Genomic DNA, 12,259 nt, shown 5'->3' on the forward strand with positions numbered 1-12,259 from the left:
TATTATTAGATGATCATGTGGTTGGTTTCAATAAAATTTAAATTATAAACAAAGTTTTAAGTTTGAATTTTGTTGCGATAAAAGACCCTACAAAAGATAAATAATTAAGTTTTTTTGGCAGAAATTAATAATTGATAAAACTAATAAATACATTAATAACATATAGTGACAAAAAATTGTAATTAGATGAAAATATATAGCACATTATTTATTCCTAATTTTTTGTGTTTTTTTAGTCTTAAATAATAAATTTTAAGACAAACAAAAAATTAACATTTAGTTGAAGCTAAAAGTGAGAATTATCAGTCTTATAATTCTCCTAAAATACTAATACTAAAAAAAAAGTTGAAGCTAAAAGAGAGAAAATTATTTGCTATTAGAACAAATTTCATTGTGTAAAACCTCATAATTGAACATATTTGAGAATTTTATTTTATTTTCCTTTGTTAGTAAATCAGATTGGAAGCATAAACGGCATTTGAAGCAATTGATTTCCTTCAAGTGAGATGGAAGTACAATTAAAACCAAGATTCATAACACACAACAAAATGAAATGGGAGATTTGAAGAAGAAAAGAAGATTCATAACATAACCAAGATCCATAACAACCAAAATTAGTGACCAAGATGCATAACACAACCAAAATTAAAAAACAAGATCCATAACACAGCTAAGATAATAAAGTATATTTGTTAAAGTTATACCTAGTAAGTATCTATGACATCAAATAGAGGAAAACTAGAGAACTTGAGAAGGAGTGTGAGACTTTATCCATCCTAGTTGCAGTGCAGGATCCTTTAAAGCGACAAAGGTAATCATGTTTTTCCTTTTCTTCATAAGTCTAGTAGCCATGAAAAATATATCAGTCCCAAGCACACAAATAGTTCCTTTACTGATAACTTTATTGTCAATTTAGACAAACGCTTATGTTCATGCAATTTGTTGGGATTTAACTGGAATACCATGTAGACATGCATGTTCAACCATTAGTTTTAAGGAGGGGACAACACAGGATTATGTACACATACTACAAGAAGGAGTTGTATAAATTATGTTATGAACAGGTCATTTCTCCTATTCATGGTCAGAAAAGGTGGCAAAAAACTAATGAAGAGTTGTTGCCACCCCTTTACATAAAAGGGTCTGGTAGGCTAAAAAAAACTTAGGAGGAGAGAGCGAGAAGAAGGTTCAAATCCAAGAGAATTAAGGAGAATTAACATTGTTAATAGATGTAGCAGATGTCATCAATTAGGTCATAATTTGAAAACATGAAAAATGCCACCTCCTCGACCTCAAATAGAAAAATGTGGATGGTTCTCAACCACAAACTTTTCAATGTACTGATCCAAATCAAGTTGGTGTCAGCCCAAGTGTCAATCCTGCTGATCCAAATCAAGGTGCTTCTAATGCAAATGTCAATCATGTTGAACCAAATCAAGGTAACTCTAGTTCAAGTGTGGATCCTGCTCAAGCAAAAAAGGTTGCTGCCAGTTCAATTGTTATTCTTAATCAAGCAAAAGATGTTGCTGCCAATTCAAGTGTGATTCCTCCACCAAAGGTAACTTTTGCCTCACCATGTAACAGACATCAGTTTATTGCAATTTTTCATTTTTTTAATGTAAATTGATGCTTGCTATATGTCTGGGAAAAAAAAAGTTGCTAAGCCAACTGCAAGGTCAACTAGGGGAAATAATAAATCAACACTGAAGACTAAAGGAAATATACCAAAGGTAAACCGCACTTTTTACTTTTTTTTTTTTTTAAAGGATGTACAGTTTTTACATTTTTTATCAACTCTGTTGCAAATTTGGCAAAGAATTGGATGAACTTAGCATAAAAAATGGTTAGATTAAATCATCCCAGTCTATTGCTTAATCCACATCTACTTATTATCATCTAATTATTTGATTTACTTGCATTTTCATGGCAGGACTTCTGCACCAAATCAAGGTGATGGTGAACAGCAGTTGCATCCAAATATGAATAAAGCCCAAGAACTGTCTGAAGGCTAAAAAACTGAAGCTTTGTATGAGTCAATATAATTGGTATGGATTGACCTTTGCAAATTACCAATTGATTGTTATGTTTTGTGTACCTTACAGCCTATGAACTCGGCATGTGATCATAAGACCAAGGTCCCCATCGTGGTCGGATGACACATAAGACTCTATCACTCGTAATGAACTCAAAGCTTGGTGACCACTAGCTCCCTATGATCACGCATGATGCTTAGAGGATTAGTTAGTTAGTCTAACCTCCTCAAGGTTGGACATGTATATATAGACCCAAAGAAAACACAATAAGGTACGTTTTCAATCACTCCATACATAGATGCACAAAACACCTTGGGCTTGACTGACTTAATCGTCTGAGTCCTTTTTGCAGGCACTTCCTCCAACATTGGAGTAGGAGATCGGAGATTCCATTAAGATGAGGAACAAAAGGAGAGAGGTAGACAGCTCATCAGAAGTCAGCCACAACTCACCAGAACTCAGTCGGAACATTTAACTCAGCCACAACTCACCGGAACTCAGCCAAAACATTTAACTCATCCACAGAGCGCCGAAACTCCACCACAGCTCACCGAAACTCAGCGGGAACATTTTGTTTGCACAAAGTTGTTTCTTCGTCAAGGATAATTAATAGGTAAAAGCAGAGAGGAGACTGTCCAAGATGTTGGTGGCTGTCAGATTTTTTGGAAGACTTTTGACTTATTATGATATTGGTGTTGGGGATATTATGAACTTTTACAATGTCTTCAGTTTTGAATTTAGATCTAATTATTTTGGTGGTCTTTTAAGTCTAATTTGGTTGTGAGTAAGTCATGTGGTCCTTAGAGGTTCTATTTTTTTGGATGTAAGTGGCCACATGGATTCTTGAAAGATTTGCATGCAGACAACGTGACTTATTTGGATGTGAATCTTTCAATTTTGATGTACTCTAAAGATTACCCTTATTGTTTTGGTAAAACTTGGCAGTGTTGTTAATTCAAATATCAGTTATCATGTTTAAAGCTTCACACAATTATATGGTACACTAGATTAATGGGTGTTTCTAAAATGCTAACTTGAAAACACCCATTTGTATTTACAACATTGCCGATTCAGTTGCAAGGACAGGGTTGTTTTTTATCACTAAGTGGTATTATTACATTCTAATTGTTATTCAAGTCATAATCACATATACATAGGTGTTTTTCTTTTCTTTTCTAGATCACAAGTATCTTCCACTAAAGACAATCTCATTCAAATTTGATAAAATTACTATAACCAACAAAATTCTCCCTCTAGATATTTAACACCACTACATAAGTGTTTATATCCAAGTCTGTTGGACATTTAGATCTAACTATGACTATAGCAAAAACCTCCCTGTAGAATAATATAAGAACATTGTAACTGAACATTAGAAAAACAAAAGACAATAGGCCTTTCTCAATTTACTAAATATTGAAATAAGGAAGTCCAAAGTCTAAGCATGATGTAATAATAATAAAAAATTAACATTGTAACTGAACATAGCAATAGCCGAGGTTTTTCTCAAAAAAAATAAAAAAAATAGCAATAGCCGAGGTGTTTCGGAAAAAAATAACAATAGCCGAGGTATTTAACCACTGAGATCTCTACTTTTTAACCAACACGATAATGCTAAATGGCCTAAACTAATGAGAGGGACAAAAATACAAACAGAAAATTTTTGAGGTGCTAAAAATAGTCAAAGATTTTAATCAGGGACTAAATATGATCAAATTATTTTTTTTGAGAGATTAAAAAATAAAAAATAATTAGGTCCATTAGCTATATGTTTAATCTCTACATGACATGCAGCATCAGATTATGTGAATATCACATTATCAATGCCGCATCAGATGCTTATGTAAATATCACATTATGGTTCATGTTAAGTGCAAAGACCAAAAATGTGGAACAGACAAATTTATGAGGCACCAAACCCGGTCAAAAACAATTTAGGGACTAAAATTGAAAACCTATATAAAATGAAGGCCTAAAAAGTTAATTATCCCTTCTTTTTCTTCCTTTGACCATATATTTTGCAGCTAACTTATAATTCTCCCAAAATACAGATAAAAAACATTTGACATTTACTTGAAGCTAAAAGTGAGACAATTATTTGCTATTAGAACCAATTTCATTAAGTAGTAAAACCTCAATTGACATATTTGCTAATTTTCTTTTCTTTTCCTCTGTTGATAAATTGGATAGGAAGCATAAACAACATTCGTGGCAACTGATTTCCTTCAAGCAAAAGACACAAAGCGTAAGAAGCAGTGTACAAAACAGTAACACTGCATAGAGATATATTATATGCTATATGTTCAACACTCTCCCATGGAAAAGATGATAAAGAATAAAGCCAACATCAACACTGGTTTAACTACTAACATATTCATATACTACTAGTTTAACTACTAGCATATTCAAGTACCACCAGAAATAGTAGGCATCCAAAGGCTACACTACAATAATAGTGCAGAATCCACTCTTCCATATCTTCAACATCCCTCTCCTCCCTCCTCTTATTATCCGCTTGCTCCTTCATTTTGTGTTTTCTCTGCGTCGAACATACCTTGTTCTATCATTGTATCTTGGTCTGTCCTGTTGCCTTTGTGGCTGCGGCTCCACTCTTCTCTGTCTTTCAGGTGGTCTCTGCACAATCTCTCCATTCACAAATAATTCACCTGCGCAATTAATATATTTGGAAAGAATTACCAACCTCATCAGTAATGGTAAATAATAGAAAAGGATAAACTAGTGGTTGTTCTATAAAAGGACAAAACAAAATTTTGTAAAGAAAAACATAGGACCTTTGATTTATCATACAAACAAACAAAAACAAGGAACTAAAGCCTCTAATGAAGGAGTGTATGTAGCGGGATATTATGCGATCTGATGTATCAACTCCAATGATTCTGCAACTACATAGTTGATGAAGCAACAGAACAGGATAGAAGGGAAATTCTGTCAGTCCATTAGCATTCAAAGCTAGACATTACTCAGAATGAGTTATTAGCTTTGCCAAGATGGACTATGTATAAAGGGAGAATTTTAATATAAAAAATTGATGTAATTTGAACAGACTGCAAACCTAGGACAACCTAAATGTTGTGGACAGCTATTTTTTACATAGCAATGATAATGCATCTTCATAGCTATATGTTTCATCTCCCACTGATCTGCATCTCCACAAAGTATATAAAGAGTAGAGAACAGTTAAAGAGAGACATTTGATGTAAGTCCATACATCAAGCCAAACCTTGCAAGTTGTAAGGCACCCTAGCTATCTTGCAGAAGATGGACTGACATTTCAAAGAAAACAAATTAAATGGAAACGTCGAAACTCATGCAGTCATGCCACATTTCACTATGTTGGTTAGCAGTCAGCACTCAAATCCTCAAACTATCAAAGCTAAACCTAGTGTGACACACTAACTATCCTAGTCAACAGGGATAGGAGCACAGGACACTCGACATTTTATTACTTCGACGGGAATTCCAGATTGAAACTTAGAGTCTTAGACCGATAACATATAACCAATCTTCTAGAATTGCAAGAAAAATGGTGGCTGTGATGAAAAGAGTTAAAAGCCAACACATCCTTAAATTCTCACCTCCATAGTCTTTGTGTTCAGGATCTACATATGAATCTGGGAGAACAAACAAAACTCCAGGCAAACCTAATTGAAGAGAAACGAAAAAGTTTGAATATTAAAGCAACAAAATGTAAGTGCTAACAATAAAGGCACAAAATTACAACACATCCATGACAGACCTTCCAGCTTATTCGATGTCTCCTCATCAATGTCACATCCAAATGCGAAGTACCTCTCACAGGAAACATTGTAAATCTTTTTCTTAGCTTCCTCTTCACTGAAAACCAACATCAGAAACCCCACATTATCACAAGCTGTTTCCTATTTCGATGATTAAAAAAAAACACCAAATAAGCTAAACCTAATTAAAACATTCAACCATTTTAATTAACAAAAAACAGAAGAATTCATTTTTCCATGCTTAACAAATAAATAAACCACAGCTCACAAGAATACCCAATAAACTAAAACTAAAATCAAACATTAAAAAAAAAAAACCAGCGCAACCCAGAAACCCAATAAAACACCCTGAAAAAAAAAGAATAAACTTTCAATCTTGCCAAGAACCCATTTCAAGGGTTTCAATTTCAGATAGCAAATAGGAGGAAGCGAGACATGCCAAGAACCCAGTTTTCTACGGTTAAACCAAAAAAAAAACCCAATAACCTAATAAATTTAAAAAAAAAAAACCAATAAAAATATGAAATTTCCAATCCTTAAGCGCAACCCAGAAGCACATTAAACCAAAATTAATTAAAATTAAAAAACACGTAAAACAGAGTGAATTTTTTTTGTTTTTAAAATCTCAAGACTTAAAAAAGAAGAAGTTAATAACCTAATCAAAGAGATATATAAATGGAAACAACAAAAACTGAAATTGGAAGAACAAGAGAGGGGGAACTCGACCTGCCAAGAACCTTGGCGAGGGTTTGAACGTAGCAATCTATCATCTGTTGCTTGGTAGCGCCTTCGCCGCCGGGCTTGTGGATGACGACGAGCCAGTGATGGTAGTCGCAGCCCGGGAACAGGGGCGCCATGTCCGTCGGAGGGCGCTCCGTGATCGACGACAAGATGGAGGTGGGCTTTCCCGTGTTCAGGGGCGAGTACGCCGAGTCTCCGGGGCGGTTGCAGAGGCACCGGACGACGGCGAAGCGGGCGGTGAGGGGCGGATAGGGGCGGGGAGCGACGGGGAGTGCAGAGGAGAGGAGGCGACGCGAGGCGGCGATGGAGAGGTGGCGGAGGGAGGTGAGTGGAAGGAGTCGTCGGGCCATTGCGAATGACTGAGGATGGATGTCTCTGTTATGCTAATCCAAAAGGGTGGCGTAGAATAAGGTTTTTCAAACCATCTATTTAACCGATAATCTATCTTCTTTTGATCAGTTACAAATATACACATACATCGTGAATGAGTTAGCAGACACATCTTCATATTTGTATATCAAGGCACCAAAAAATATCCTGGAATTAGAGAGCAAAGATACTTGCATTAATTTTAGCATAAAATAATCTTATATTGTGATTCAATCAAAAAATACCTTTTATGATAAATTTTATTGATTTTTTATCTTGTTATCTTTGTAAGACTATTTTACACGGTTAATATATTATTATTATTATTATATATTTGTACTCATTATATAATTTATTATAAATTACAAAATCATGAACAAAACTCATTAAATTAATATGTTAAAAAAATTGTAATATTTAATAAAATTCAATTAATAGTAAAAAGAATTTAATGTTTATATATTAACAATGTAAAATAATTTTATAGCACCATCTAATCAAATATCATCTAATCAAATATCATCGTTTGAATTATTTTAAGATAATTATTTTAAAAATTAATAAATTTATCATAAATAATGAATTATAATTAAATGACTATGTGAAATTGTTTATGAGGTGAGTGCATAACTATTTTTCTCTAATAAATATATGTTAAAAAATGTATTATTAACATATATTTTTGGATTGACTGAGTATAGGCCTATGCATGAGTAAAATTGCAATAATTCCTCAATAAAAAAAATATTAATCATTCTAGAAAAGATTTGAATGACAAAAGAGAAATATAGTAAAATCACATAATATAATATGATAATAATAAATTTGTTAACTTTTGTAGTGATCATCTTTAAAATCATAGCATAGTCAATTAGTCATTAAACTCATAAAATAGGAGATAGTATCATTAATTATATAAACATTAATGATAAGTGAGACCCAAAAAATTGTTAACTTTTTTAGAAATTTAAATCATAGAGAAATCATTGGAAAAAAAAGTATTAGAGCAAGTGTCTCTATAATTTCTCAAAAAATAATGTCAGAAACAAAGTAAACTTAACTCGCTATCTCAAGGTTTGCAAATTTTACAACACGAGGCAGAATAAAGATGGATAAAATGAATATTATTATGTTTATTTGACTTGCTCAACCAAGCACAATACAAGCTTCTCCATCTTATAATTAACTGGCATTAAAATACATGGTGCAAGTGTCATGAAATATCCAAAGCCATAAAACATTGTATAAATATGCATGGCCAACTACTTTTTATTATTTATAAATCTTAAACACTTTTATTTTTCTCTTCCAATGTTTTTCTATAGACAACACAAAATAGCACTGATCAAATACAACTTGTGGTTGTTACAGATCAATGATAATTCATGTGCAGGTAGACTGGTGTTGAAGATTGCGTAGTTGGTCCTCCAATGAAGATACTCACTGTTTTCCCAGTGGCCTTGTTCTTGAAACCATGTGCTCAGATTTCTGTTCACATTATGCATAAAATTTAAGTGAAGGAAAGGAAACACAACATAATGCATTAACTGCTTCCCAAGCAGAACACGAACGAAAAGACGCAAGCAAAACAGTTTTTGGATAGGATAGATCATAGATGCATAGCAATTGCAAGAGTAAGAAGGTCACAGAAATATAATTAAAAAATATATATTAAGAACATGCTCTGTAACACGCTTTTTATTATTGACTAAAATTTATTGAAAATCACAGAATTTTGTATATCTCACTTCTGATTTACTGAGCTCCATGATTTTGTAATTTTCAATAAATTTTAACCAATAATAGAGTTTCTTAGAAAGAGTCTGATATGGTGTGTTGCTAACATTCCTCTATAATTAATAAGAATTAGGATCATCCTAGATTTGAGTGGAAGAAAGAGGACAAAAACCAAAAGTTTAAAAGAAAAAAAAGAATCCAATACTATTATAATATCAGAATGAATATGATGACAACTTTTCCTTATCAACAATTAATTGGCAATGATATATTCTTAATCAACATTGCTGCCAATTTTCTGCTTCTGCTACCTACTGTCATCAAGCATTAGCATTTTTTTCTTAGTTCTTTTTCCTTTTCCATTCCTTTTATTGATTATTGTTCTCTATCTCACAGAAAAAAAGGACTAAGAAGCAACTGACCTGTTCTGAATGTGGCAAATATTTCCCATCAAATGTCAATACCACACGATCCTTCCCATCTACTCCTTTAATTTTATCAACCGAGCAGTAGAAATCTATTGCTGACATGCTAAACATGAAATGGACAAATAAATAATGAGAGAAATTCTTCAAAGATAATCAGACAGTAGTATTTATACATTTATTTACGCTGCTTTGGGTATGGCATTTTTTATCGCCTCTAACATCAATCTCATAAGCTCACTATAGTAATCCTGTTCCATTCTAATGTAACTAACTAATGGGGAACTCACCTGTTATAACTAACTGATAATTGGGGCTACCTAACATAGTATAATGGATGTGATTGTGATAAGCACCACAAAACCTTTACGAATGGCTATGTTGAAAGCAAATTATCTTTCCCAGTCTCTGGGTGTCTTGGCTCCATTAATCAAAACCCTTTAATTTCAAATCTTTTTATAATACGATATTTTCCTTGGCTCTAGGTTTTTCACTTTTATTATGCAAGAGGTTCTAAAATGTCATCTGTTTATTGAGACTAAAGACTTAGATTATTGCCATATTATTTCTTCTTCAGACAGAATTCTTTTTTCTTTTCTTTTTAGTTGAAGTAGAAACAAGCAGCAAATGAGGTTTTTTGAAAATTAAGAAAAAAAATATTATGCCATATATATTCACAGATCATATACACCTAAAAGTCCAGACATCCTGACTTCCTGAGAATAATTAGTCAGTGTTTTCAAGTATTTAAGCCTTCAATTATTGATGGTTAAAATTGCTGGAACAGTGATAGCAAATGGGATAACCACAATCATAGGAATATCTATACATAATGTACTATCCATTGAAGATTCTCTCTAACCATTTCTGCAGCTTGCCTAAGTTGCATAACATAGAAGTCTTGTTTTATCAACTAGTATCAACACACATTTAGTGTACAGTTTGCTTCAAAGCTTAAGCATAAACAACATGTGTAACCTACTGCAAGATCAGAAAATAAAACTAGGTTTTAACAGCAGGAGTTTATATTTAATGGAGATAGAGAAATTTATTTCGGACAGGGACCAAGTATCAAAACAAAAATGTTGAGCATTTCCTTAAACCAATATATCTTTTCTTATCAAATCTTCAAAAAAAACAATCTTTTCTCATCAATTAGCTTTAAAGCTGAATGAACAAGAAAACATGATACACTCAACTCAAGTCATATATAGAAAAACACCAAACAACTTCATCTTGAGCATTCATGAGAAATATATCATTATGTAATTGAAACTTACATCCCATCACCAAACTCCTCATTGATTATTTCTTTGATGCTCTCCCCAAAATGCATAACAGCTTCATTCAACCTATGAAATAGAAGATCAGCATAACCCAACAAATTAAATATATATAAAAGGAAGTTGATATGCATTACACTTGACATATTTCCAACATTAGAATCCTCAAAAACATGTTACAACAGAACTACCATGTGCATACATGTTGATCACTTTGGTTTCATAAGAGTATGTCCTAAACTCCTCAAAATGACATAAACCCTTTGAAGAAACAGAAACATGTCTACTTAAAGACACCCATGACAGTTAAAAAAAATGACATTTTGACATCGCTCACCGACAAATTTACATCTAAACATTCATCATAATGTCATGTTAACACGACAACCTCCCATACCCATTTGGCCATTGCACCAAAGACAAGACAACAAATGTATGTTTACTCCACAACAGCTTGATCATCAGCAGAGGCACATATGAGAACCAAAACTTACGATTTCCCATCTCTTATTTTTACAATCTTTAAACTAGCTACATAAAAATTAAATTGTGGCGTTTAATGCTAATACATCATCATCAGTACATAAGGTTTTCACATGTTTACAATCATGCTTTGACACATTATTGAAAACCTCACATGATTGAGTGAATATTAATAATAATAATAATAATAAAGAGTCTTAGTTAGTCTCTTAAATTACAAGATTATGCAATTTTGGTCCCCAGATTCTTTATTACACCCCAATTGGGTCCATCAGATTTTCTTTCATTCACAGTCAGGTTCCTCCATCCAATATTTACCAGAATTAGCTGGCTTGGCATACCAGGCATTAAAAACTGGAAGGACCCAATTCACAGAATTGAAACCTAAGACCAAAATTGCAGACTTGCTATAAGTGAGAGACTTAAAATGCAATAAATACTAAAAAAAAAAAAAGAGCAATCGACGAATTGAATCATGATTATATTGAAAGAACCCATTTCACCTCAGAAGTAAAAAATCCAACCTTTCACACAAAGAATAACTAGACAAGTAAAAATGACATGTGAAGAGGCACCTATAGACAGTGGGGTCTTGGATGAGATTAGGGTCATAAGACCTCAAAGGGGGTCTCATCATCTCAGAAACAAGGTCTTGGGGCAGGTCGGGCAGCGCTGCCCGAAGTAGAGGGGCAGTTTGGGGATTGAGCTGAGCCTGTCTCCTGAGAAGCTGAGCAACATAGACGTTGGTGAGTCCAGTCTCCTCCGCTAACTGATTGTAGGACTTGCCACTGTTGTGCTTCACAGCTTGGAGCTCTGCCACTATCTTTGCCTTCTTCTGCTCCATCACACCTACATGCTTCGCTTCCCCTTATCATCTTCTTATATATTACTACCCATTTCAATTAATTGATTTCCAAATTATCTATTTATTATAGAATTTAGTTAGTTGTTTCAACTTACAATTTAATTGTTTTAACTTTATATTAATTTTGAAATTAATTTTAGATTTATAATTTATTTTTTAGAGTTAAACTGAACACACACGAAGTATTTGATTTGAGTTTGAAGTGTCGGTCGTTAAGTTTAATAAAGTAAAAGAAGTCAAACACAAATTTTCTTGTGTTTAATCAATCAAGCAATTTTGAAAAGGAAATTATCCACAGGCATCTATGCCTCCCTGTGTGATTACAAATATTAAATTATAAAGATTAAAAAAATATTTAAGTTTTTTATTATTATTTTTATAATTTTAGAAATGAGAAAGGATGGAGGGTATTTGATAGTTTTTTACCAGAAAATATATGAAAATTTTTATTTCACATCCAATTAAATTTTCCCATATTTTAAGATAAAATCATACCTTCAATTACAATTTTATGTCAAATCCAGGGATCATATTTGATATACTGTACTATTTCTTTTATTATGTT

General features: G+C 32.9%; 1 protein-coding gene, 1 long non-coding RNA gene and 1 pseudogene across 4 annotated transcripts; 1 reads left to right on the forward strand and 2 right to left on the reverse strand.

Annotated features, from left to right (window-relative positions):
- Positions 1-1,290: 1,290 nt before the first annotated feature.
- LOC106794944 (uncharacterized) lies at positions 1,291-4,286 on the forward strand. Of its 2 annotated transcripts, XR_005886888.1 has the most exons (4): positions 1,291-1,558; positions 1,657-1,730; positions 1,931-2,304; positions 2,386-4,286. It is a non-coding gene; the product is annotated as an uncharacterized lncRNA (long non-coding RNA). The 2 variants fall into 2 exon arrangements; XR_005886887.1 differs by having other exon boundaries at positions 1,291-1,730.
- LOC100787348 (multiple organellar RNA editing factor 2, chloroplastic-like) lies at positions 4,280-7,026 on the reverse strand (annotated as a pseudogene). Its single transcript, XR_136851.5, has 4 exons — positions 6,518-7,026; positions 5,791-5,888; positions 5,630-5,695; positions 4,280-4,699 (listed from the first exon to the last, which is right to left on the reverse strand). The product of XR_136851.5 is annotated as a multiple organellar RNA editing factor 2, chloroplastic-like (transcript).
- Positions 7,027-8,108: 1,082 nt separating this feature from the next.
- On the reverse strand, positions 8,109-11,702 carry CYN (Cyanate hydratase). Its single transcript, NM_001248706.2, is given in 4 exon segments — positions 8,109-8,389; positions 9,061-9,169; positions 10,344-10,415; positions 11,405-11,702. Coding segments are annotated over 4 exon segments (498 nt in total). The 5' UTR covers positions 11,674-11,702; the 3' UTR covers positions 8,109-8,341.
- Between the last annotated feature and the right edge of the window lie 557 nt (positions 11,703-12,259).

This window comes from Glycine max, chromosome 10 (assembly GCF_000004515.6).
Source record: "Glycine max cultivar Williams 82 chromosome 10, Glycine_max_v4.0, whole genome shotgun sequence".
Taxonomy (NCBI): Eukaryota; Viridiplantae; Streptophyta; class Magnoliopsida; order Fabales; family Fabaceae; genus Glycine; species Glycine max.